At 31.4% G+C, this 23,866-nt stretch overlaps 1 protein-coding gene across 1 annotated transcript; it reads left to right on the forward strand.

The window, feature by feature from the left end:
- The first annotated feature begins 7,405 nt into the window (after positions 1-7,405).
- Positions 7,406-18,446, forward strand: LOC145015186 (uncharacterized). Its single transcript, XM_078973636.1, has 23 exons — positions 7,406-7,573; positions 7,684-7,772; positions 8,610-9,191; positions 9,704-9,963; positions 10,520-10,582; positions 10,660-10,794; positions 11,350-11,468; positions 12,094-12,396; positions 13,127-13,214; positions 13,315-13,420; positions 13,505-13,615; positions 13,810-13,973; positions 14,041-14,161; positions 14,243-14,467; positions 14,581-14,774; positions 15,727-15,894; positions 15,973-16,078; positions 16,153-16,290; positions 16,405-16,566; positions 17,133-17,336; positions 17,437-17,631; positions 17,990-18,061; positions 18,166-18,446. The coding sequence occupies exons 2-23, from the start codon at positions 7,722-7,724 to the stop codon at positions 18,322-18,324; spliced, it is 3,726 nt and encodes a 1,241-aa protein (XP_078829762.1). The 5' UTR covers positions 7,406-7,573; positions 7,684-7,721; the 3' UTR covers positions 18,325-18,446.
- Positions 18,447-23,866: the final 5,420 nt, after the last annotated feature.

The following is a 23,866-nucleotide window of genomic DNA, read 5'->3' on the forward strand; positions in this document are numbered from 1 at the left end:
TATATATATATATATATATATATATATATATATATATATATATATATATATTGAACTTTGTGACATGTATCTATATGTTTTTTATTAGTATTTGTGAACTTTGTGATATATATATATATATATATATATATATATATATATATATATATATATATATATATATATATATATATATATATATATATATATATATATAGGGGAGGGTTCAATTGAGAAAAAAAAAAGGTTGAGAATGGGGGAATTATTCTCAGCAAATCATTTATTTTTGCTACAAAAGCTTCCAATGTACCGGCGGAAATGGAAAACGAATACACATGTGTTTTCCAACATAACATATTTCCTTAAACTATGCTAATTATTACCTTAATATATACCAAAACATAGTTTTTTTCGTTTTTTTTTATTTTTATAAGCTATTTTTATCAAAAAATGATTTTAAATATACCAAAATTCATAATTTTTTATTCTCTACAAAATTCATAATTTTTTATTCTCTACAAGTGAATATACTCTGTAATATTAACATAGTATATTCACTTGTGAATATTAGATGTTATATTCACTTATGAGTAATGATATTTCATATGTGAATATTACATAGTATTACATCGTATATCACATGTGAATATTACAGAGTATATTCACTTGTGAATATTAGATGATATATTCACTTATGAATGTTACACAATATATTCACATATGAATATTACAAGGTATATTCACTTATGAATATTGAAGGTATTTTGACAAATATATATAATTTTTATATGTTATTCACATATGAATAACATAGAGACTTGCATATTTGTTTTGTGTTTTTAATAATCATATATTGATTCACGTGAGAAAACATATTCATATGTGAATATAACGTGGTAATTTAGTTTATGTATTTCATCAAATAGTTGGAGTGCAAACAAGTCAACTATTTTAAAAATGTTAAAAACGTCAAGTTATGAATTCCAAATCATCATATACTTCTGATTTCGACTTCAGATGTGACATCCTATCTCTGATCGATTTCTCAATTTGATTTTGATTTCCGAAAATCCGATTGGGAACCTGTGAGTACCGATTCTAAGTCCCTCAATGTCGACTGTGACTGCGAGTCCAGAACTCCGATTCCAATTTTATGAACAGCGAAGAAATTCCGGTTTAGTTGAAGAAATCTGGATGATTATTGAAGGTTGGAGGAAAAAGTTTGATGATGAACGAACAGTTTCGAATTTTCTATAGTTACGTATTTGAGATTGAAGGTTATTACGATATTTACAAGTTTGCCACCGTGTCTTTTATGTTTAGATTAAATGAGTGGCTGAGAATGATTCCCCCATTCTCAACCTTTATTATTTTCTCAATTGAACCCACCTCTATATATATATATATATATATATATATATATATATATATATATATATATATATATATATATATATATATATATATATATATATATATATATATATATATATATATATAGAGAGAGAGAGAGAGAGAGAGAGCGGGGGGGGGGGGGGGGGGAGAGAAAGAGAGAGAGATGATCATTTGAGAATTCATAATTTCATGAGAACCCGAGAACTAAAGGTGGAGCGTTAGATCAAATTTTTGAATGACTTAGATTAATCATGGTATTATTGTAAATATCAAATTTTTTAATGACTTAGACTAATCAAGTAAGTGTATAGTCACTTTCATCTTACACATAGATATGAAGTATTTTATAAAATACATGCTATGTGTGTATATATATATATATATATATATATATATATATATATATATATATATATATATATATATATATATATATATATATATAGTTGTTTATATGTGTGAGTGTGTAGTTACTTTCTTCTACCGTATAGATATGAAGTATTTGCTATGAAATACGGGCTATGTGCTTATACGTTGTTTGTTTACTTGAGATGGTTGTTGAATGAATGTTTTATATAGATTTTTAAATGATTTAAACTATATATGTAATTTATATCTACAAATATGTTGGGTAGAACATGAGTAGATGAAATAGTTGGTGTGTGAGGAAAAATTAGTTTGAGGATGAGACGAAAGATGATATAGATCATGAGATGAGGGTGACAAGTGAAAAATGAGTGAAACCTTTACCCAAACGATGGCCCCCGTCATTCAGCAGAGTAGGGATGACAACACGGACTATTCTAGACAGTCCTGTGGAACACTAGCAGGCTCGCAACTTGTAGGTGTTATGGACTTGATGTTCACCGGTGTACTCTAAAAACGCATTGATATGTATTGCTAGAGGATGTCTCAGAACCAATACTATCTATAAATGACATAAACCTTAGTGACTATGGAATTAGCGCGTGTTACATAATCCTTGGTGACTATGGAGTTAACGCCTGTTACATAAACCTTGGCGACTATGGAGTTAGTGCCTGATAGCTATGGATTTAGTACCTGATAGATAAACTTTGGCAGCAATGGACTTCGTGCCAATTCCTTAGGTAAATCCTTAGGAATGAATGAAGGAAGGATAGTCAATTCTTAGGGTAAAACCTTAAGAAATAAAGAAGATAATGGGGATGGGTAATTGGGTTGATTGTTTGATGATTAAATATATAATAAATATATTATTGTGGGTTAAAAACCCTATATGCTCACCAGGCTCCCAAGCCTGACCCACTCAGTTTTCTTTGCATTATAGGTAATGACACAAGAGTATAAGTTGGTGGACTTGACGAGAGATTTTTGATTATAGATCAGTAGTTATAAATAACTGTTGTAAGGTCTATTTTATATTGTTTATGCTTTTGTTCTGTATCGGAACATGACATTCCGAGACTTTGTTATTTAACGAAAATACGTTTCTTTAAAGAAATGCTTGGATAAATTATTATCATATTTTGTTTTGGGAACAAATTCTGCAACTCTTTTAATAAAAAGATTAGTCTGATTTTATAAAACAAAACATAAACAAATCGGTCTTTTCTGGCCATGAAAATGGGGATGTCACATGGCCCAATACATTAAGTTTTATGAATATGGGTGCATTTAGAGCCCATTTAAGGGTTTTAAGTCCAAAGTAGTCAAATTGGAAGCTTATTGGCCCATTATGCCAAATAAGAAAATCCTAGCCCATATAGGACTTAAATCGGAATTTTTAGGATTTCCAACCCCTTGTTGACTATAAGAAAGATATTGAGTAAGCATAGAGTATGATATTCATTTAGAGTACAAGCCTTACAATGGATGATGTTTACATGAGAATAAAATTTCATAGCTAGAAATGCTAGTTGTGACAAAATGCTTTTTTTTTTATTCTCCCAGTTCGATTAATGACATTAACGTTCTTAATCGTTCACTTATATTTAACAACATATACGGCGGATTTGCATCGGATTCTTTTTTTGAAGTGCATGGAACACCATATAAGTATGATTATTATCTTGTTGATGGGATCTATACTGACTATGCTGTGTTTGTTAAATTATTTACGTGTCCACGTGGTTCTAGACGAAAAAAAATTCAAGAGACTCTAAGAAAGAGCTAGGAAGGATGTCGAACGTGCTTTTGGAGCTCTTAAAAAACGTTGGTTCATATTGAAAAAACCAACAATTTATTTCGACGAGGAAAAACTTCAAGAAATTATTTATTCATGTCTTTTATTGCATAACATGATTATTGAAGAGGAACGAAGAGCGATATGTGCGTTTGACGAGAAAGAAACCATACCCGATACACAACCAATAGGAATTGGTGACGAAGAGGATATGAACAAGAGAGCAGAGATACGTTGCACTGAAACATTTCATAATCTTCGCACAGACTTGGTGGAACAATTTATAGGCTTCAACACATTAACCATAATTTGGATCCACCAGATTAGGGGTGTTCGCGGTATGGTTTTAAACAGTGAAACCGGCCAAACCGGTCAACGGTTTGGTTTTACGGTTTGTATTTTTCTTTATGGTTTGGCTTACGGTTTCTAATTTTTCAAACCGTAATGAACGGTTTGGCTTACGGTTTCTAATTTTTCAAACCGTATAAAAACCGGACCGGACCGTAGGGTTTGTAATATATATTAAACAATTTTTTATATATGTAATTATTATTATTATTATATAGATTAATTTTATATATAAATAATAAAAGTTAAAACCGATAACTCATTTAATTACACAGCCCAATTACTCTGTTACTTTGTTTTGTGGATTGTGAAGCCCAAGTGTAAAGTCTTTGATTGGAGTCTGTCCATTTTCATTCCAAGAGTCCAGACGTGAGAAGAAGTAAAGAAACGATGACCTAACCCTAATCATAATTGCAAATCGCAGTCATTTGTTTTTTCCATTCTCATTTCTCTGTCGTTCTCTTTCATACTTCATTGAAAGCAATTGTCGACAACTGAGTAAAGCACCAGACACAACGCAACAGGTCGGCGCCTCCACCTACAGTTCTCGTTGCTCTCTGCATCTCTGTTCGATAAGGTATGTTCTGACCTCTAGCTTGTGTTTTGTATCCGAAATCACCGATGTATCGGAAATCATTTGCTACTTCTACTCCGCCTGCAGCTCTCGTTGCTCTCTCACCTAAATTTTTTTACTGGATAAACATTTAGGAAGAATATCAATCACACCAACTGCAATCAGCTTCCTATTAATCAAATATTGTTGCTGAAAAGAACCAATTGCAGGTCCGCAGGTCCGCTTCTCTGTCTGATAAGGTCCGCTTCTCGTCTAGAATGTGGAATTCGTTTCTCGTTCTTCCTTTTTGAATTGCTTAACATCATACTTTCTGTTTGCTTAACTAGTTTACAGGTATTGTTCCCTCCTATGAGTCATTTCACTTGTTTACAGGTACGGTTCCCTCCTCAGTTTCGAATCTTTTAGTTTCCTCCATTCTAAAAAAATCGACTGTCAATCTATCAAATGGAATCACACTTTCTAATTGCTGGGATTATTTTGGAATAATGTTATTGATTATGGATCGTACGTTCTGATTGTTGGCTCTTTTTGGAAACGGTTAGATTAAAAAGTTTACTTGAATATTTCAAATAATTGTCATCTCTAGTTGTAAATTACTCTATTTGTTCTTTTATAGAGATAAGAACTATGTGATTCTTCATTGATTATTAACTTTTTGAGCTAAGAGGGTGACGAGTTCTTTTCATTTGTGGTTTATGCAGCAAGTTTGATGGCATATTCTAGGATTATTCACGACAATGTGCCACTCTTGATACAATGTCTAAGCTCTTTAAACTTGTTAAGGTAGGTTGTCTTTTTTTTTTTTTTTTTTTTTTTTTTTTCTTGATTAAGGATATTATAGTAATATCATCATTGTATAAAATACAAATCAAGGAAGTTATGAGTTTGAACCTCCAAAGACCCAAAATAGAAGTGTAGTATTTTCTGATCACCTCATTTTTCCTAATGCAGGCAACACACTTACACACAACACCATCAGTCCGTCGTGCATCTCTCATTGAGTTTATTTTTATTAATTCTTCATAATGGATGGTGGTGTTTTATTTTGAATTCAATTTTTGATGAGTGAGAAACTTAATGTAATTTGACTAAAATGGGCCTAAAAAGCCCAAACCGTGAAACCAAACCGGAGCCAAACCGTTAGTAACGGTTTGGTTATGTTCGGTTTTAATTTTTGAATGGTTCGGCTTCGGTTTTGGCTTGATAAAAACCGTAACTAATGGTTTGGCTACGGTTTGACCTAAAAACCGAAAAAAACCGGACCGTGAACACCCCTACACCAGATGACTCAGAAGACGAGTTCTCGGAGAACGACTTTGTATAGTATGGTTTAGTTATTTTATTTGTGTTTTTTAAGTTATTTTAATCGTTTGATTTGTGTTTTTTAAGTTTGTAGGATTTTTTTAATGTCATGTGTTTTTATTTTTATTTTTTTTATAGTAATGTAATGTAATGTTTTTTTATTTTCAAGTAATGAAAAATTATGTTTTTTTAATTAATTTTTTTTTATTAAATTAAATTATTAAAAAAAATGCGACACCACTCCCTGGATGTGGCAAGAAACCACACTTATATGATAAAAAATAATATGATGCATATGTAACAGTGAAAAAAGTACGATTTCGATAGCACCATTCCTGAGTTTGTTGCAACCTCAAACACTTGTACATCTGCAATCCTCTAACTGGTTCCGTTATGAAGAACTTACGGAGTATAATAAAAAAAACGATAGAATTTAAATATTCCATAAAAATAATAATAAATTTGATTATATATTATAATGAAATAAAATAAGTTTGATGGTAATGGAAGGTGGGCGCCACTATATTCATGTGACGCCTTTTGCTTAAACAAGCGGGAATCGCCATCAAATGTGTCTCCGCTCCAACGTTCTCATTTTTTTGGTTGCAAGCAACATAATTTATTTTTTCTACATATTTGAAAAATAAAATTGAATCTAAAGAAATAACAACCATCCTTATTTAGCCTTTTCTTTTATCATAATATTTTTTATTTTTATATTTTGGCATTGTTTTTCTTTCAAAATAAATTATATTTCAAAATATTTATTAAATTATAATATTATATAAAAGCTTTTTTTAATTAATACATATTATATTATGAAAAACTGAGTCAATATTACAGATGGAATTGTTTTATATCTGAATGATATTATTATAATTAGATATATCATATTATAGAAAGCTGATGAAATTTTTTGGAATTTGGAAATTTTAATTAAGATATATTGCATTATGGAAAATAAATTTATACTAAACAAACAAATAAATATATTATTGTTTCTTATAATTAGCCTTAAAAATATAATATTTAATGAGGTTTACAATAGTAATGTGTTTTTAAGTCTAATCGTTATTGTTTGAATTCGTTTAACCGATTATATAATCTACACATTTTTTATCCAAATTTTCTTATATATTTAAGATATTGTACTGATAATCAATATAACTAATTAAATGATTAGAGCATTTAGTTATTTATGAAAGGTTAAATACACATCTATGCAATAACATATTATATTTTTTATAAATTTATATAATAAAATGGTTTTACCGTATTCTAGGACCAAAATATTTGTAACTCAAAGTTGGTTAGGAAGAAATGTGTAACTAATATTTGACTTTTTACTACCTTATACACCATTGTTTATATTTTTGATTTTTTTTTATATTAACATTTTATTTTTGATCTTAAATGTGAAATATCATTAAACATTTCTTATATTAACTACTTTATTATATAAATCAAAACATGTTAAATAAAATACCATTTTGAAACCCCACTCCATAAAATCAAATTTAATAAAATAATGGCCTTTTGCCCTTTTTCTTTCTGCAAAGCAGCACAGCAAAAAACCAAAAATCCTGATTTATGAGTCATCACGAGCATCTTCTTATTTCTTGAAAATTTTAATGCCCATTTTGTCCCTTTTTATCTTCAATCAATCTGATTACTTTCTCTCTCTCTTTCAAATTTTTTCCCCAACGTCTCTTTCCATCTTTACGTCCTTCTGCTACACATTCAAAGAATCAAAACACTTGATTTGAGCAGCAAAAGAGTCCATTGAAACACTACTCCTTCAACATATTATAGTATGACTCAGCTCTAAACTAGTAGTTTTACTTGTAACTGTAATTACTTTACCTTTCTGGGTTTCTAAGATTCAGATCTTGATGTTCGTCCTTTTCAATTTTCTTTGTAGTTGGGGTGGCTGGATGTGATTTCGCTCAAAAAGAGCACATGATGTTTACAGAAGGGCTAGATACAAATGCTCTTAGATGGGTCAAAGAGGTTGGTTATCAACATCTCTACATTGCATTTTTAAATAATATTATTTGGGGTTTTATGGAGTCACATCGATTTCGTCAAGTAAATTGTTGAGATTACGCTTTGCTTATTGATGTTAATTACTATTTTAATACTTCGTATTCGATATTATCGTTGGTTATCTACAATTTGTATCTGGGCTTTTATTAATCTTTTAATCTAGGGCTTTTCAGTTAAAATCTTACATTTTCCTCGACAAAATCACTAAATTCTCATTAAATTTTGCTTGTTTGTTCTCAATTTGTATATACGGGGATTTGTTTTGCTTTTTTCTTTTTCTTGGATTCAAAAATTCAAATTTGTTATATTTTGGATTCCAAAAAATTCATCATTCACTTGAGAATTTGAATGAATTTCTCGATCTTTCACCTGCACTATTGTTCATAAATGGTGATATTCTGCTCTGAACTATAATTATAGAAAATTTATCTGTAAACTCACGAAATCTCAAATTTCTGATTCGTTCGTTCTCAATTTGCACCTGGGCATTTTTAAAATTTGTTTCTTTGGATTCAAAAATTCAAAACATTATCACTTCAGGATTTGAATAAATTTTGCTGGTTTTCCATTTTCATAACTATTTATAAATGGTGAGTTTGTGCTCTCAACTATTATTATAGAATACTTATCAACACTTACATTTCCCTCTTGTATATTGTCATTCTCTATTTTTAGTTTCTTGGATTCCAATATTTAAAAATCATATTCTTCACTTAATGATTTGAATAAACTTTATTGGTATTCTATATGCAACTATTGCTCATAAATGGTGATTTCAAATTCAAATCCTTTCAAATACAGGGATCCAACAATCCAAAAAAAGAAACCCCTCCCTCCACATCAAATCAACGAACAAGATTCGATCCAATCACTTCTAGAAACAACTCTCGAGGGTTCGGATTGCCTCAACCTTCAAAATTCAAAAATGGGGTTGTTCCAATATCTCAAGTCTTGCCAAGAGATGACACTAATTCCACTTCTGAAGACATGTCAAGTGATTCAGAAGGAGAGGTATACGGTGGAAGATACTCAGTAGATTCCTCCCCTCATGATGATGGAGTTCCTTCTGGTAGTAGCAATAGGCACCGTGATCATGATCCTGTGAAACGGGGACCACGGTATCATGTGTACTCTAGTGATGTGAGCTCTTCGATTGAAATGAGGAAGGTGTCAGATAGATTGTTGATGAGGGGAGGTGATAGGTATAATGTGAGAAGCAGTGTTTATACGGAGGATGAGTCAGATGATTCTAGAAGCTCAGAGTTTTCAAGTACACAAGTAGGGGCAAGTATGGAAAATTTGCCACATAAAGATTCGTATGTTTCGGATGGTTATTCGTCTTATGTTTCATCACATGTTAATGGAGATACTTCTTCAAGAAAGGTACAATTCTAGCTTCTTTTTCATCTAGTTAAAGTTTTTGTGTGTTTGAAAGAATTGGAATCTATTAAAGAAATTGGAAATGGAATGGAATTCAATTCCATTCCTTTGAATATATTTTGTTTGGTTTCTAAACATGTCAAAGGATTTGGAATGTAAGTAACGACTATTGACGGAATTGTCCTTTATCGATTTCTGTTAACAAATTCATTTAAAACTTGCAAAAATATTTAAATTACCATCTACTAATACAGTTTAGAAAGGGTATTTCCGTCATTTTGTACAAATGAGGGAGGATTGGAGTTGAATTCCTTGAGTTTATTGAAGGAAAATTGAATTCCTTTCCAACAGAATTCAATTATGTATTAATTTTTGCAATCAAAGTCCGGAATGGAATGCAATTGAATTCCATTTCACTCCAATTCATAAGGAATCGATCAATTCTCTTATTTCTCTTATCTAATTTTGGTGAAAAAGGAGTTTACTTTGCTATGACTTGGTGTTTGACTTTTTAGAGTCAACTATTACAGGAGTCAAATGGTAAAAATATTGAGAATCGACAAGCATCCAAGGAAGATTTTCCAAGTGCACCTCCATTTTCAGGTTCATTTGGGGAAATCAAACAAGAGAAGGAGCATTCTCCAGTTTCTAAAGCTAATTATACTCCATCTACAGCTGACTCGGTTGACTTTGTACCTAAGTCAACTGTAGAGAAGAATACTCCTGTTGTAGATTTGAAAACGAGTCATAAACAGGAGACCTCAAACCCATCTAGGTTTGTTTCCACTTCCTCAAAATTTGTAAACTATAATTCATCATTATGTGATTTTCCTTCAGAAAAAAGCTATTTATAATTCATCATTATGTGATTTTCCTTAAAAAAAAAGCTATTTATTTTGTCTGATGAAATGGAATGGATAATTCTTGAAAGAATGTGATTCCTTTAATTTCATTAATTTTCTTTTCTTAGCTATGATATTATTTTCTTTTCATTCCATTTTTATTTACAATATTGCCCATTTTTATTTATGTCATTTCAATGACATATATGAAATGACGTATATCTTTATTTTTGTAATTTCATGATGTTAATTAAATTGTACTTATATCTTCCAAAAATAACTAGAAAATATATTTTTTTATCATGACCTTATATGGGTTCTAATGTAAATAAAAAAAAAAACTCATTATTTATCATTATATAATTTATAACTAAAAGAGTAAATTTAAAACTATATATTATATTACACATATCATAAAAAGTTGATATAACATTACCTCTTTTTTTATGTTTATTTATATCTTAATATCTTTTACTTTCTTTGCAATAGGAATGTTGGTGTCAAAACCGGTTCTGGTTCTTTTCCTACACGTCTTCCAACGTTTCACGCAAGGTACGTTAAATATTATACTATTTTTATTAATTTTATTAATAAAATTTACAAACTTATTTAATTTTTATTAAATTTAGTTCCTTGGGGCCTTGGCATGCTGTGATTGCATATGATGCATGTGTTCGACTGTGTCTACATGCTTGGGCAAAGGGTTGCATGGAAGCCCCCATATTTTTGGAAAATGAATGTGCTCTACTACGAAGCACCTTTGGGTGAGTTTAGTTTTTGTTATAATTTTATATCCTATTTATGAGTATTTTTTGTTAACATATTAAAAAATATTTGATTCTACAATTTAGCAAATAATCAAATACGATATACTTAAAAAGTGTAACACTTTGCATTTTGGATATTTATGGATATGAGTAATACCAACATTGAGAGTGACTTTTGAAATATCAACTTTCATTGGATACAATTGAAATGGATATTGCATTTTCATTAGGGAAAATTGCATGAAATATCAACATACTTTACTCTTGTTGTCAATAGTTGTATATAACTCCTAAACTTGTAAAATGTAATTTATTTTTGCGTATAGTAGGAACATTTCTTAACCAATAATAGCAATATGTAACAAATAAAGTACAAATTCGTGTATTTGTAGCAAAATGTAAGTATGCTATTATAAAAAGTAGAGTACATCGCCCATGTTGTTACGAGTAAAGTACATTTAAATACCCTTTACAATAATGATTTACAACATTGAAAGCATTATGAATGTTTTATGCTTGTTTTTGTACTCTAACATTAATCTTGAATAACAGTTTGCAACAAATGTTGCTACAATCGGAGGAAGAATTGCTTGTTAAGCAATCATCTGAAATTGATAACAAAGGGCCTTCCCAAAAACCAAAGAAAATGGTTGGCAAGATGAAGGTGCAAGGTATTGAGCTCTTGTAAAACATTATTATTTGCTATCGTTGCATTTGTTACATGGGGACACCACATGACATGCATGATTGGACACTGGACAAGCTTTCTAGGGCTATATTCAATAATGAGGATGAGGAGGGTATTTCCGACTTTTGCAAAGACAAAGAGGGTGGATTTCATTTTGAACTTCAAAAGGACTTTTAGGCAAAATGACTTACGGTGATGAGAAAATGAGTTTTTAAAAAAAGTGTTTGGATTAGTTTTTGTGGTGGAAAAAGTCAATAAGTCAATAAGTTGTTTTTTAAGGGGTATTTATTTGTCTTTTACAACCCAAAAAGCTGTGAGGAGTTTGGAAAAGTTAGAAATCCTAACTTATTAAAATCTCCTTTTTGAAGGGTTAATGAGAAGTTATTTTAAAAGTCCTTCTCATATTCCCAAACACTTTTTTTTGACTTATTGACTTTTCAAAAAGTCAACAAGTCAATAAGTTGTTTTTAGATGAAATCCCAAACACCATCAAAGTCCCTATCCCACCAACATCATGTCATGTGATGGAGGGCATATCTTTCTTTGTGTGTTTCTTTCTTAAATTAATAGTACAATCCTGACACTGACACTGTTATTGAATGGTGTAGTACGTAAGGTGAAAATGACATTGGATCCACCTACGGGATGCAACTTTTCATCAATAAAACCACCAAAAGTGAAAATGGAAACTGTAAAACGCCATTTTGCCAATTTACAAATGAAAGTGTCTTCTGGATGGAAGTCAGTTAGAAGTATTCATTTTTCTCCTCGTGTCCCTAAAAATGGTTCATTTTCTCGCCATAGTTTGGCATACATGCAAGCAAGCACTCAATACATCAAACAAGTTTCAGGCCTTCTTAAAATTGGGGTCTCAACTCTAAGAAGCAGTTCATCGAGCTATGAAGTACAAGGTTTGTGAACTTTCTATGTAATTGTTTTCTATAAATAACTACTTGTGTCGAAATATGATTAGAGTTAGACAATGGTTTTAGTTCAAATGTGTCTAGATAAATTGTAAAAACATAAGGCTTAATGAAAGGTTTGTGAATTTTCTACGTGTTGAAATATGTTGGATTAGAGTTAGACAATGGTTTTTGTTCAAATGTGTCTAGATAAATGAGGGGTAAAATTGTAAAAACATAAGACTTAATGAAAGGTTTGTGAACTTTCTATGTAATTGTTTTTCATAAGTAACTACTAAATATGTTGGATTAGAGTTAGACAATGGTTTTTGTTCAAATGTGTCTAGATAAATGAGGGGTAAAATTGTAAAAACTTAAGACTTAGTGAGGAAAGCTTTGTCTTCCCGACTTTTTCTACTAAGTTGTTCTTTTTGCATTAAGTAAAAAAGAAACACCAACTTATGTTTACAATGTATATAATGGGAAAAAGAATAAGAATTAAGTTTATATGGTGAATCATGCAAGACTGAATTAAATAAACTAACTTATGTTTAACAATCTCTCATTTTTTTTTTATTTTTAATAAAATTACACCTAAAATCCTTCTAAGGTTATGTTTTATTCATTCATTCATCTATAGAAATATTTTATGTTTTAGGAATGTCAATCGACATTTTGGATTGTTTTAAGGAGAAATTAGTAGTAGCTAATGATATATAATACTCATGATATTAAACAGAGTCATACTCATGTCTTCTAAGACTTAAAAGTTCAGCAGAAGGGGATACCATTCGAATGCAACCTGGATCTGGTGAAACCCATATATTGTACGTTTTTTTTTTTTTTTTTTTAAATCCAAAATCTCATTATATTATTTCTTATTATTACATGGTTTTGTGAAATTATTAATGAATCATGAAATCACAGTTTACCAGATAGCCTTGGGGATGACTTGATTGTTGAAGTCCAAGATTCCAAGGGTAACCATTATGGTCGTGTTCTAGCTCAAGTCGCCACTATTTCTGAAGATCAGGTGACTTTTTTTTTTTTTTTTTTTTTTTTATAAAAAAATTACCATTTTACCCTTTTAGTCTGAAGCTGATACTTTTTAATGCAGAATGACAAACTAAGATGGTGGTCTATATACCGAGAACCAGAGCATGAACTTGTTGGAAAAATTCAACTCTACATAAATTACACAACAAGTTTAGATGACAACAGCATGAAGGTGAATTTCCCATATTATTAATATTTTGCAATGATTACAATGTGCGGATATGTAGATTTAACTTGAAGAATAAGAACTTTAAAGAAATCAGAAATTGTGTGATTCTTTAAAGTTTTCTTGACTTACTTTGTGATTCTTTAAAATTCAAAACAGTTTGACTTTGACTTTGACCAAACAATCTTTTTGTATAACAGTGTGGTTCCATTGCTGAAACAATGGCATATGATCTTGCAATGGAGGTTGCCATGAAAGAGCAAAACTTTCAACAAAGAAACCTTTTGTTCCATGATCCATGGAAGTGGTTACTCACTGAGTTTGCAGCATATTATGGAGTTTCAGATGCTTACACAAAGCTAAGGTACTGATTACTGAAATGTACTCTGATAAATTACCATTTTACCCTTTCTAACCACTTGACTTTTCAGATACTTATCTTATATAATGGATGTTGCTACTCCAACAAATGATTGTCTCTCATTAGTATACGACTTGTTGTTGCCTGTTATAATGAAGGGGAATACCAAAACCACCCTCAGTCATCAAGAGGTAAAAGAAATTACAAAAGTCACATGTTATGATATAAGATTTCACAAAATTATTACTTCATATCTGTTTTTCAATTTGCAGAATAGAATATTGGGTGAGATTGAAGAGCAAATTGAAGAGATTTTTGCAGTTGTGTTTGAGAACTACAAGTCTTTAGATGAGTTGTCTCCATCTGGCATGATGGATGTTTTTAAACCTGCTACTGGAGTTGCTGCACCTGTTCTGGAACCTTCTGTGAAATTATATAAACTTCTTCATGATATATTGTCTCCTGAGGCACAAAATAAATTATACAGCTACTTCCAGGTTTCTTTCTTTATATTCTCATTAAGTGTTATCATGGATGACATATCTTTTGTTTATAGAATACATGTGTCTATGGTTTAAATAATATATTGTTATTATATTATTATTATTAGGCAGCTGCAAAGAAAAGATCAAGAAGGCATTTGAGTGATACGGATGAATATCTTAGTGGCAATGGTGAAGGAAATTTGATGATGGATCCTGTTGCTGTTTCTACAGCTTATCAGAAAATGAAATCTCTTTGTTTAAATATCAGGAATGAGATATTTACAGATATTGAGATTCATAATAGCAATGTTCTTCCAAGGTAAAATTTTTTTTTTTGTTATTATATTTGTCTTGCATTGTTACATAGATGCATTGTGTTTTTATAATCCTACATAACAAATTAACAAAGTTTCAATGAAGTGGTGTTGCAACATAAAAAAAAAAAGCATTTATTTTATACCTATCTACTAAAAAAAAAAAAACTTTTTGACTTGCTATTACACTATATGCAACAATGTTTCACCTTTTTACCTATCTACTAAAAAAAAAAAACTTTTTGGAGTTGAAAGTTAACAAATTAACAAAGTTTCATTGAAGTGGTGTTGCAACATTAAAAAAAAAGCATTTATTTTATACCTATCTACTAAAAAAAAAAAACTTTTTGACTTGCTATTACACTATATGCAACAATGTTTCAGCTTTTTACCTATCTACTAAAAAAAAAAACTTTTTGGAGTTGAAAGTTAACAAATTAACAAAGTTTCATTGAAGTGGTGTTGCAACATTAAAAAAAAAAAGCATTTATTTTATACCTATCTACTAAAAAAAATACTTTTTGACTTGCTACTACACTATATGCATCAATGATTTACTTTTTTTACCAATCTATGCAACAATGTTTCACCTTTTTACCAATTTATGTAACAATGTTTCATTTTTTTTTACCTATCTATGCAACAATGGTTCATTTTTTTACCAATCTATGCATCAATGTTTTACTTTTTTACCAATCTATGCAACAATATTTCACCTTTTTACCAATTTATGTAACAATGTTTCACTTTTTTACCTATCTATGCAACAATGGCTCATTTTTTTTTTTGTCAATCTATTCAACAATGGTTTGCTTTTTTTTTTTGACCAATTTATGCAACAATGGTTCACTATTTACCTATCTACACAACAATGGTTCACTTTTTTTTTTATCAATCTATGCATCAATGTTTAACTTTTCAACTAATTTATGCTAACAATGTTTGAAAATTATGCAGTTTCATCGACCTACCAAATCTATCATCTGCAATATACAGTGCTGAACTTTGCAGCAGATTGAGATCCTTCCTTGTGGCATGTCCTCCCACAGGTCCTTCTCGTCCTGTTACAGACCTTGTAATTGCAACTGCCGATTTCCAAAAGGATCTTGCCAGCTGGAATATCAAGTAATTTTTTATTTTTATTTTTATAATATTTCTAGTTGTTTCCAACTTTCCACAACTTAATATTTAATTCTTTTTCAGTCCTGTGAAAGGCGGAGTTGATGCAAAAGAGCTTTTTCATCTTTACATCATCATTTGGATTCAAGATAAGCGATTATCGTTGCTTGAGACATGTAAACTTGACAAGGTATAATTATAAATAAAGAATTGAACGTATTTCTTAAATTATATAAAGATTTAATCGGATGATTGAAAATATAGGTAAAATGTTCTGGAGTGAGGACTCAACATTCAACAACACCATTTGTGGATGAAATGTATGAGCGCCTTAAAGAAACTTTAAATGATTATGAGGTCATTATATGCAGATGGCCTGAGTATACATTTGCTTTGGAGAATGTAAGTCATTAATTCTATTATGATTCCTTAATTGGCGATTTTCGATAAAAACCAATTGAAAAAAAGGTGGTAATCCGAATTTATAATAATTTTAATTTGGTTTTTGGTAAATAGGCGATTGCAGACATTGAAAAGGCAGTTATTGAGGCTTTGGACAAACAATATGCGGATGTTGTAGCACCTTTGAAAGAGAACTTGACACCAAAGAAATTTGGCTTAAAATATGTCCAAAAGCTTGCCAAACGAACCACAAATCCTTATATTGTGCCTCCTGAGGTTTGTCTTGTCTCTATTTTTCTTTTTTCTATAATTTAAATTTTACCCTATGGCTATTTTTTATAATGAAGATGATTAGGTCTTTTTGTGTGGGACAAAGAATTGCAACTTTTAGAGTAAATTACTGAAATCGTCCCTGTGGTTTGGTCAAAATTGCACGTTTGGTCCCTAACGTTTTTTTTGAACTCGGATCGTCCCTGTGGTTTGATTTTGTTGCGTTTTTCGTCCCTATGGTTTGGTAAAAAATGCATGTTTGGTCCCTAACTTTATGTATGTAAGGGACGAAAAATGCAACAAAATCAAACCACAGGGACGAAAAACGCAACAAAATCAAACCACAGGGACGATCCGAGTGCAAAAAAAATGTTAGGGACCAAACGTGCAATTTTGACCAAACCATAGGGAGGATTTCAGTAATTTACTCCAACTTTTATCCTATTGACATCAGTTACAGTCCCAGTCCAATTCGTTCATTTTTCTAGTCTAAATGTATATCTTTTTGTGGACATGTTTTTAAAAAAAAACAAAAAAAATCTAATAATGTTTGGGTTGATTTCTTGATTCAGCTTGGGATTTTCTTAAACTCAATGAAGAGAATGTTGGATGTTTTGCGTCCTAAGATTGAAGTTCAATTAAAGTCATGGGGTTCGTGTTGTATTCCCAATGAGGGAAATACAGCACCCGGAGAACGTTTAAGTGAAGTCACAGTCATGCTTAGATCCAAATTCCGCAATTATCTTCAAGCAGTTGTTGAGAAACTTGTTGAGAATGTGAGTGTGCCTAATTCTTACTTTTATGCATTTTCTAACAACAATAGTTTTTATTATCGGAATTTAAAAAAAAAAAAAAAATCATTTTTATATGATGTAGACAAGGCTACAAAATAGTACAAAACTAAAGAAAATTCTGCAAGATTCAAAAGAAAGTTTGGCAGAATCCGAGATCCGAAGCAGAATGCAACCGCTAACAGAGCAACTTACAAACACCGTGAATCATCTCCATTCCATCTTTCAGTCTCATGTTTTCATTGCCATTTGTCGCGGATATTGGGACCGCATGGGACAGGTAAACCTCTCATTTACTATTCTTAAAATCTCCTAGCTAGGCCTCACTTCGATACTGGAATTTTTTTGTCTCGCCCAAAAGGCACAACAAGAGGAGACAAAAAAATTGCACCTTTTTAGGCTCAGCTAAAAAGGTGCAACAAGATGGGACAAAAATTGTAACTTTTTTGTCCCACCAAAAAAGTTGCAAGATGGTACAAAGATTACAACTTTTTTGGCCCACCAAAAAAAGGATGAGATAGGGTTTTTCTCTCGTCTGTCCAAAAGACATAAATGTCATTTTCATGATTATCATTGATAAAAAGCCCTAGAAATTTTGTCGGATAACGTCTTGTGTAACTGTGTTGATGTTGCTGCAGGATGTTTTGAGTTTCCTTGAGAACAGGAAAGAAAACAGATCATTGTACAAAGGCTCAAGAGTTGCTGTATCTGTAAGTAGATTTTTATTCTTCTTTTTAGTTATTAATAATTATATAGATACGTTATATGATTTTTTTATTTTATTTTTATTTATTTATTTATTTATTTTTTATAGATTTTGGATGATACGTTTGCATCACAAATGCAAAAACTACTTGGAAATGCACTTGAAGAGAAAGACATTGAACCACCAAGATCCATCATTGAAGTCAGGTCAATGTTATGCAAAGATACGGGCACTTCTACACACAAGAAGAACACTTACTTTTATTAGTAACAAATTGTTCTTGTATATAATAAAAGAACGATTATGCATATCATTGTTGAGATCTTGGTCAACATGTTCACTTCCTCTAATTGTCATTTGAGATCTTCAATTCATTCGTTTTTTTGTAACTACATATACCAAATATAGAAATCGGTTCCACATACAATGACTCGTTTTTTATGCATTACAACTGTATCTTAAACTGAATTTTACTTTGTCAAACTATGTATCTTTACAATAATGTGTTGTGGACAAGAAAATGCATGATGTTTACTACTTATTTTTTATATCTACACAACTTAGGTCATTTGACCCGCTTAAAATGAATTTTTTTAATAGAAGTTATAAAAAATAATAATTTACGACCCATCTTAAAATTTTTAAAGGATCTATCTTAATTTTTTTTTTAAAAATCTAAATTAACTAATTGTCAGTTCAATACATATCGATTGAAGGCAAACGGGCAACAAGCTATGCCGTTAGCCCTTTCTGGATGACAAAACCAATTCTTTTGAAAACAATATTTGTGGATCTAGGAGATATGATATTAGAATGCATGACCTGATGGACTCTATTAAGGAGCTCCACCGCCTCTGGTACGAAAAAACCAAATGTATCGATACATTATCACAATAATTATTACATTTTTAACGGAATGTAGTAGACGGATTATAGCGGCTTGCTCTTTATCTCTTCCCCTGGATGTCATACATTATCAAACGAGTTATTGTTCCATTATTGGTGCTTTGTGAATTCTTCAAATGGTTCATAATAATCGAAAAAACACAATTTAAAACTTCAACAATATATCAACATGATTCAGGAATAGATTTATTAAAAAGGAATAATTTTTTTAAATTATATCAATCATTTATACAAACAAACGATCATATAAGTCTTAACAACCCCATAAAACTTGTTATAAAAACTGCTATGATCAAACATTAAGATTTTATAAAAATAATAAAACAAGAGGTTGGTTTTCAATTATGAATATTACTAGCATTAGCAAAAGCAATTACTAAAAAACAACCAGAAGAAGTATGCAATGAAAACCCTTTAGATCATTTAAAAAATGAAAATGATCAAGAAATAATAATATTATTAAAAAAAAACCTAACGATGAAATCAATGTTTCAAATAAAATTCTATATAGCATAAGAGATGATCTTGATGGTATGCATTGGATTCTTGGGTGGTAATTATAATATGCTATTCAGAAGTTACAAACTTCAACAGATAAATTTGAGAGTAAACTTTTTTCACGAATTTTCGTTCTGTTTAACTTTATAAGTTGAACAAGCCTTATATAGGCAAATATTTTACAAACGACAATTTCGACTAAATATTGTTAGACATGTAAGAAAATGACCCCTTAATGTGGCCACCAGACTATTTTGTAATGTTTTGATGCGTTGGGTACAATTATATTTTGTATCATAATATTTGCCATAATGACATTAATATAGTATGATGGATATGACATGAGCTAAACTTAACGAGAGAAAGGAAAAGAAATGGGTGGAAATTAGACTTAAATTAGAAAAATTGGTGTTCCCGAGTTTCATTAAAGGAAGGAAGTGAAAAGAATTGGAAGAATCACTTTCCCTCCTATCTTTCCTTCCGATTTAGGAGGATTTGGAAGGAAAAAAGAAAATGATTAATTTTCTTTCCATGTCTTTCCAACTGGGGAACACAAAAAAACAATTTTGTTTTCTTTTCCTTTACCTTCTTTTCTCTCCTAACTTTCTTTTTCCTTTCTCTTCTTTTGTCTCGTGCTTTCTTTTCTCTTATTTTCTTTTCTTTTTGATAAACTCTGGAACGGGGCGGAAGGTATTAATGATAAATTATCACAAGCAATACATAAGGTCATGATACTCAAAGGTCTTCTTTACATTTTGATACCTCCTTATAAACACCATCATCTTGAGTATGAGTATGTGTACGAATATCTATCCATCAGAATATCAGTAAACACCATTACGGGAAGAAAGGAATCAAAACATGGCATCATCTTCTTCAAAACATTCACTTCCAAGTAAGTACTAATAATTCCTTAAGAAACTTTTGTATACTGATATTGATCATGCCTGTAAAAGTCTTCATGTGGTATCAGAGCGGTTTGAATTAAAGTTTATTATGATCTGATTTCAACCTTCATTTTGTTTGCTGGAAATACGTTGCCTTACTGAAACAATTCTGAAACATAGAACAAAAGAAAGTTTCATTAAGAGATTTCATACTAAATTAGAAACACAGATTACTGGAGATATCTTTTGATCACCATCTCAAAAAAATATGTGAAAACAAATGAAAATAATCTTTCTTTATGAAAAAAAACGACTTATAAATTGATCAAGAGGACTTGTCGTCCTTCAAAGCCAGAGTTTCTATTTTCTTCTCAGGCTCATCCGCAGTAGGGGTTACACGTTGTCCACACCAACGGTTTCCTCTTACTCCAAAAGCGTAAATCCAATTTAGAGCTCCCATACATTTTAGATTTATCTGTTAACTTGTTTATTCACAGAATGGAGTAGATATATTTTGGGATGCTTAAGATTTTATCTATATTTAAACGAACCTTGTTCTGCTACAGTTAATATTTTCTTATATTAGTGGTTTTGAGTTAATTGTGTAAGTATTTTAATAACTTAGTCTATATATGTATGCGGAAGTTTTCAAGGTCGGACCTTCATACTCGAATCTGGATAAAAGAAAATAGTAGAAGGAGATAGTGTACCTGCTTCCATTGAAGCTTTTGGATCTGAAGAACAAGCTTGGTTTTTCAGTTGATCTCAAGACAACTCTAAGAACCCTTTGCACTCAAGAAAAACGAATTTGTGAATTAGTTTCGTCCTCTCTGATTTGCTCATCATCACATATATTTATAGATGGAGATAAACCCTAATGTGAGAGATGGAAGGGATCTTGAGGATCTTGAGTCAAACCGGGAACTCAAGCCACAAATGGTAAGTGAATATCGGTCCATCAACAATCTTATACACTTTCCATAATATTTTGGATTTAAATGATAACAATATATATGTTCATTTATAGAATGGTCCCATGATTTTCTAACAATCTCCCACTGGACCATGAATATATAAATGTACATATAACCATATTAGCGCTTTAATGTATGTTATCATGATATTGGTACCGTTAAACAGTCTTGTCCATTAATCATAACTGTATAGGATCAATGCGGTCTTTGTTACAATTTACGTAACTAAACCATCAATGGTCACATATATAAGTATAACTAACGACATAGATTAAACATGATGCGTGGTCACAAAATCAAAATTGATTTCCGACGAGTTCCTCTTTAACTTGAAGTGAGATCAAACTTCAAATAAGTGCAACTAATAATGAAATTTACCAAATTCTTAAATCTGTACAGAAAAACATAATTGTTCTTAAACCAAAATAAAGCACCCAAAAATAAATTGTAAAACTCCCACTAAAACAAAATATCATCAATATTTATCACACCCATGTGTGTAGTATGCTCATGAAAGACCTTGGGAGGTAATCCCTTTGTGAGCGGATCCGCTATCATGGAGTTTGTCCCGATGTGCTCTATTGCGATTTTTCCATTTTGCACTCTTTCTTTAACAATAAGAAACTTAATGTCAATATGCCTTGACTTTGTGGAACTTCTGTTGTTGTTGGAATACAACACTGCTGACTTATTGTCACAATACAACTTTAGTGGTCTTTCAACACCAATAATACGCAGCCCTGTGACTAAGTTCCGCAACCATATTGCATGATCTGATGCCTCGAAACATGCTACAAATTCTGCCGCCATGGTGGAAGAAGTTACTAAAGTTTGTTTAGCACTCTTCCATGAAATAGCTCCTCCTGCTAATAAGTAAATGTAGCCTGATGTTGATCGATAACTGTCTTGGCATCCAGCAAAATCAGAATCAGAATACCCAATGATCTCCAAAACATCTGATTTCCTATATGTGAGCATGTAGTCTTTTGTTCTCTGTAGATACCTCAAAACCCGTTTGGCTGCTTTCCAATGGTCTATACCTGGGTTGCTTAGATATCTTCCCAACATCCCTACAATGAAAGATATGTCGGGACGTGTACACACTTGAGCATACATAAGACTCCCAACAACCGATGCATAAGGAATCTTCTGCATCTCTTTAAATTCAAAGTCATTTTTAGGGCATTGATCGAGACTGAATTTGTCTCCTTTAGAAATAGGGGTGTCTCCTGGTTTGTAGTTTTGCATGCCAAATCTTTCAAGGATCTTTTCAATATAGCTCTTTTGTGATAATCCTAGAATTCCATGAGATATGTCTCGTTGAATTTGGATTCCTAATACAAATGAGGCGTCCCCAAGATCTTTCATCTCAAAATGCTTTGAAAGAAATTTCTTGGTCTCATATAAGACCCCTAAATCATTGGTGGCAAGTAATATATCATCAACATACAAGATCAGAAAGATGTATTTACTCCCAATGAACTTGTGATATACACAATCATCTACTATATTTGCCTCAAAACCAAATGAGACAATGATTTGATGAAACTTGTGGTACCACTGACGGGAGGCTTGCTTGAGTCCATAGATAGATTTATTTAGTTTGCAAACCATTTCCTTTGAGTCTTTCGATACGAAGTTTTCTGGTTGCACCATATATATAGTTTCATCAATGTCACCATTGAGAAATGCTGTCTTAACGTCCATCTGATGTAACTCAAGATTGTAATGTGCAACTAGTGCCATGATCAACCTAAACGAATCTTTTGATGAAACCGGAGAGAATGTCTCTTTAAAATCAATTCCTTCCTTTTGAGTATAGCCCTTAGCTACAAGACGTGCCTTATGTCTTTCCACATTACCTTTTGAATCCCTTTTGGTCTTAAAAATCCATTTGCAACCAATAGGCTTTGTACATTCAGGTAATGGAACAAGTTCCCAAACTTTATTGTCTTGCATGGACTTATACTCATCATTCATGACATCAATCCACTTTTGAGAATTTGAACTTTGCATGGCCTGAGAGAAGTTGATTGGATCATTTTCAATCATTCCATCTGGTTCTTCATTTTCTTGGAGATATACATGGAAATCCAAAGGGATTGCACTTCTCCTTTCTCTAGTGGATCTCTTAAGTTGAGGTTGTTGAGGTTGTTCATTATGAACAGGAGAGTGACTAACATTGTCTTGTTGAGGTTCCTGAATTACTTCTTCTCCGACAGGCACATTAATTTGTGTATCTTCAAAAGTAAGAGTAGGAATCGAGATTGATTCCTCCTCAAAGACAATGTCTCTAACCTTATTTCTCCCCCCAAACTCAACATCCTCAAAAAACGTTGCAGTTCCTGTTTCAAAAATTGATTTTGTTGCAGGATCATAAAACTTATAACCCCTGGATCATTCAGAATAGCCAATGAAGTAGCTGCTAACTGTTTTGGAGTCCAATTTCTTTTCATTCGGCCTATAAGGCCTTGCCTCAGCTGGACATCCCCAGATACGAAGATGAGTTAAACAAGGCTTTTTCCCTATCCAAAGCTCATAAGG

Source organism: Lactuca saligna, chromosome 9 (genome assembly GCF_052625555.1).
Source record: "Lactuca saligna cultivar CGN05327 chromosome 9, ASM5262555v1, whole genome shotgun sequence".
Classification (NCBI taxonomy): domain Eukaryota; kingdom Viridiplantae; phylum Streptophyta; class Magnoliopsida; order Asterales; family Asteraceae; genus Lactuca; species Lactuca saligna.

Bases quoted from the DNA above. Each gene is read 5' to 3' on its own strand.
- LOC145015186 (XM_078973636.1), top strand. From the start codon at position 7,722: ATGATGTTTACAGAAGGGCTAGATACAAATGCTCTTAGATGGGTCAAA. The intron at 10,795-11,349 runs GTGAGTTTAGTT...CTTGAATAACAG, and splicing joins CTACTACGAAGCACCTTTGG to TTTGCAACAAATGTTGCTAC. The intron at 14,162-14,242 runs GTAAAAGAAATT...TTCAATTTGCAG, and splicing joins CCACCCTCAGTCATCAAGAG to AATAGAATATTGGGTGAGAT.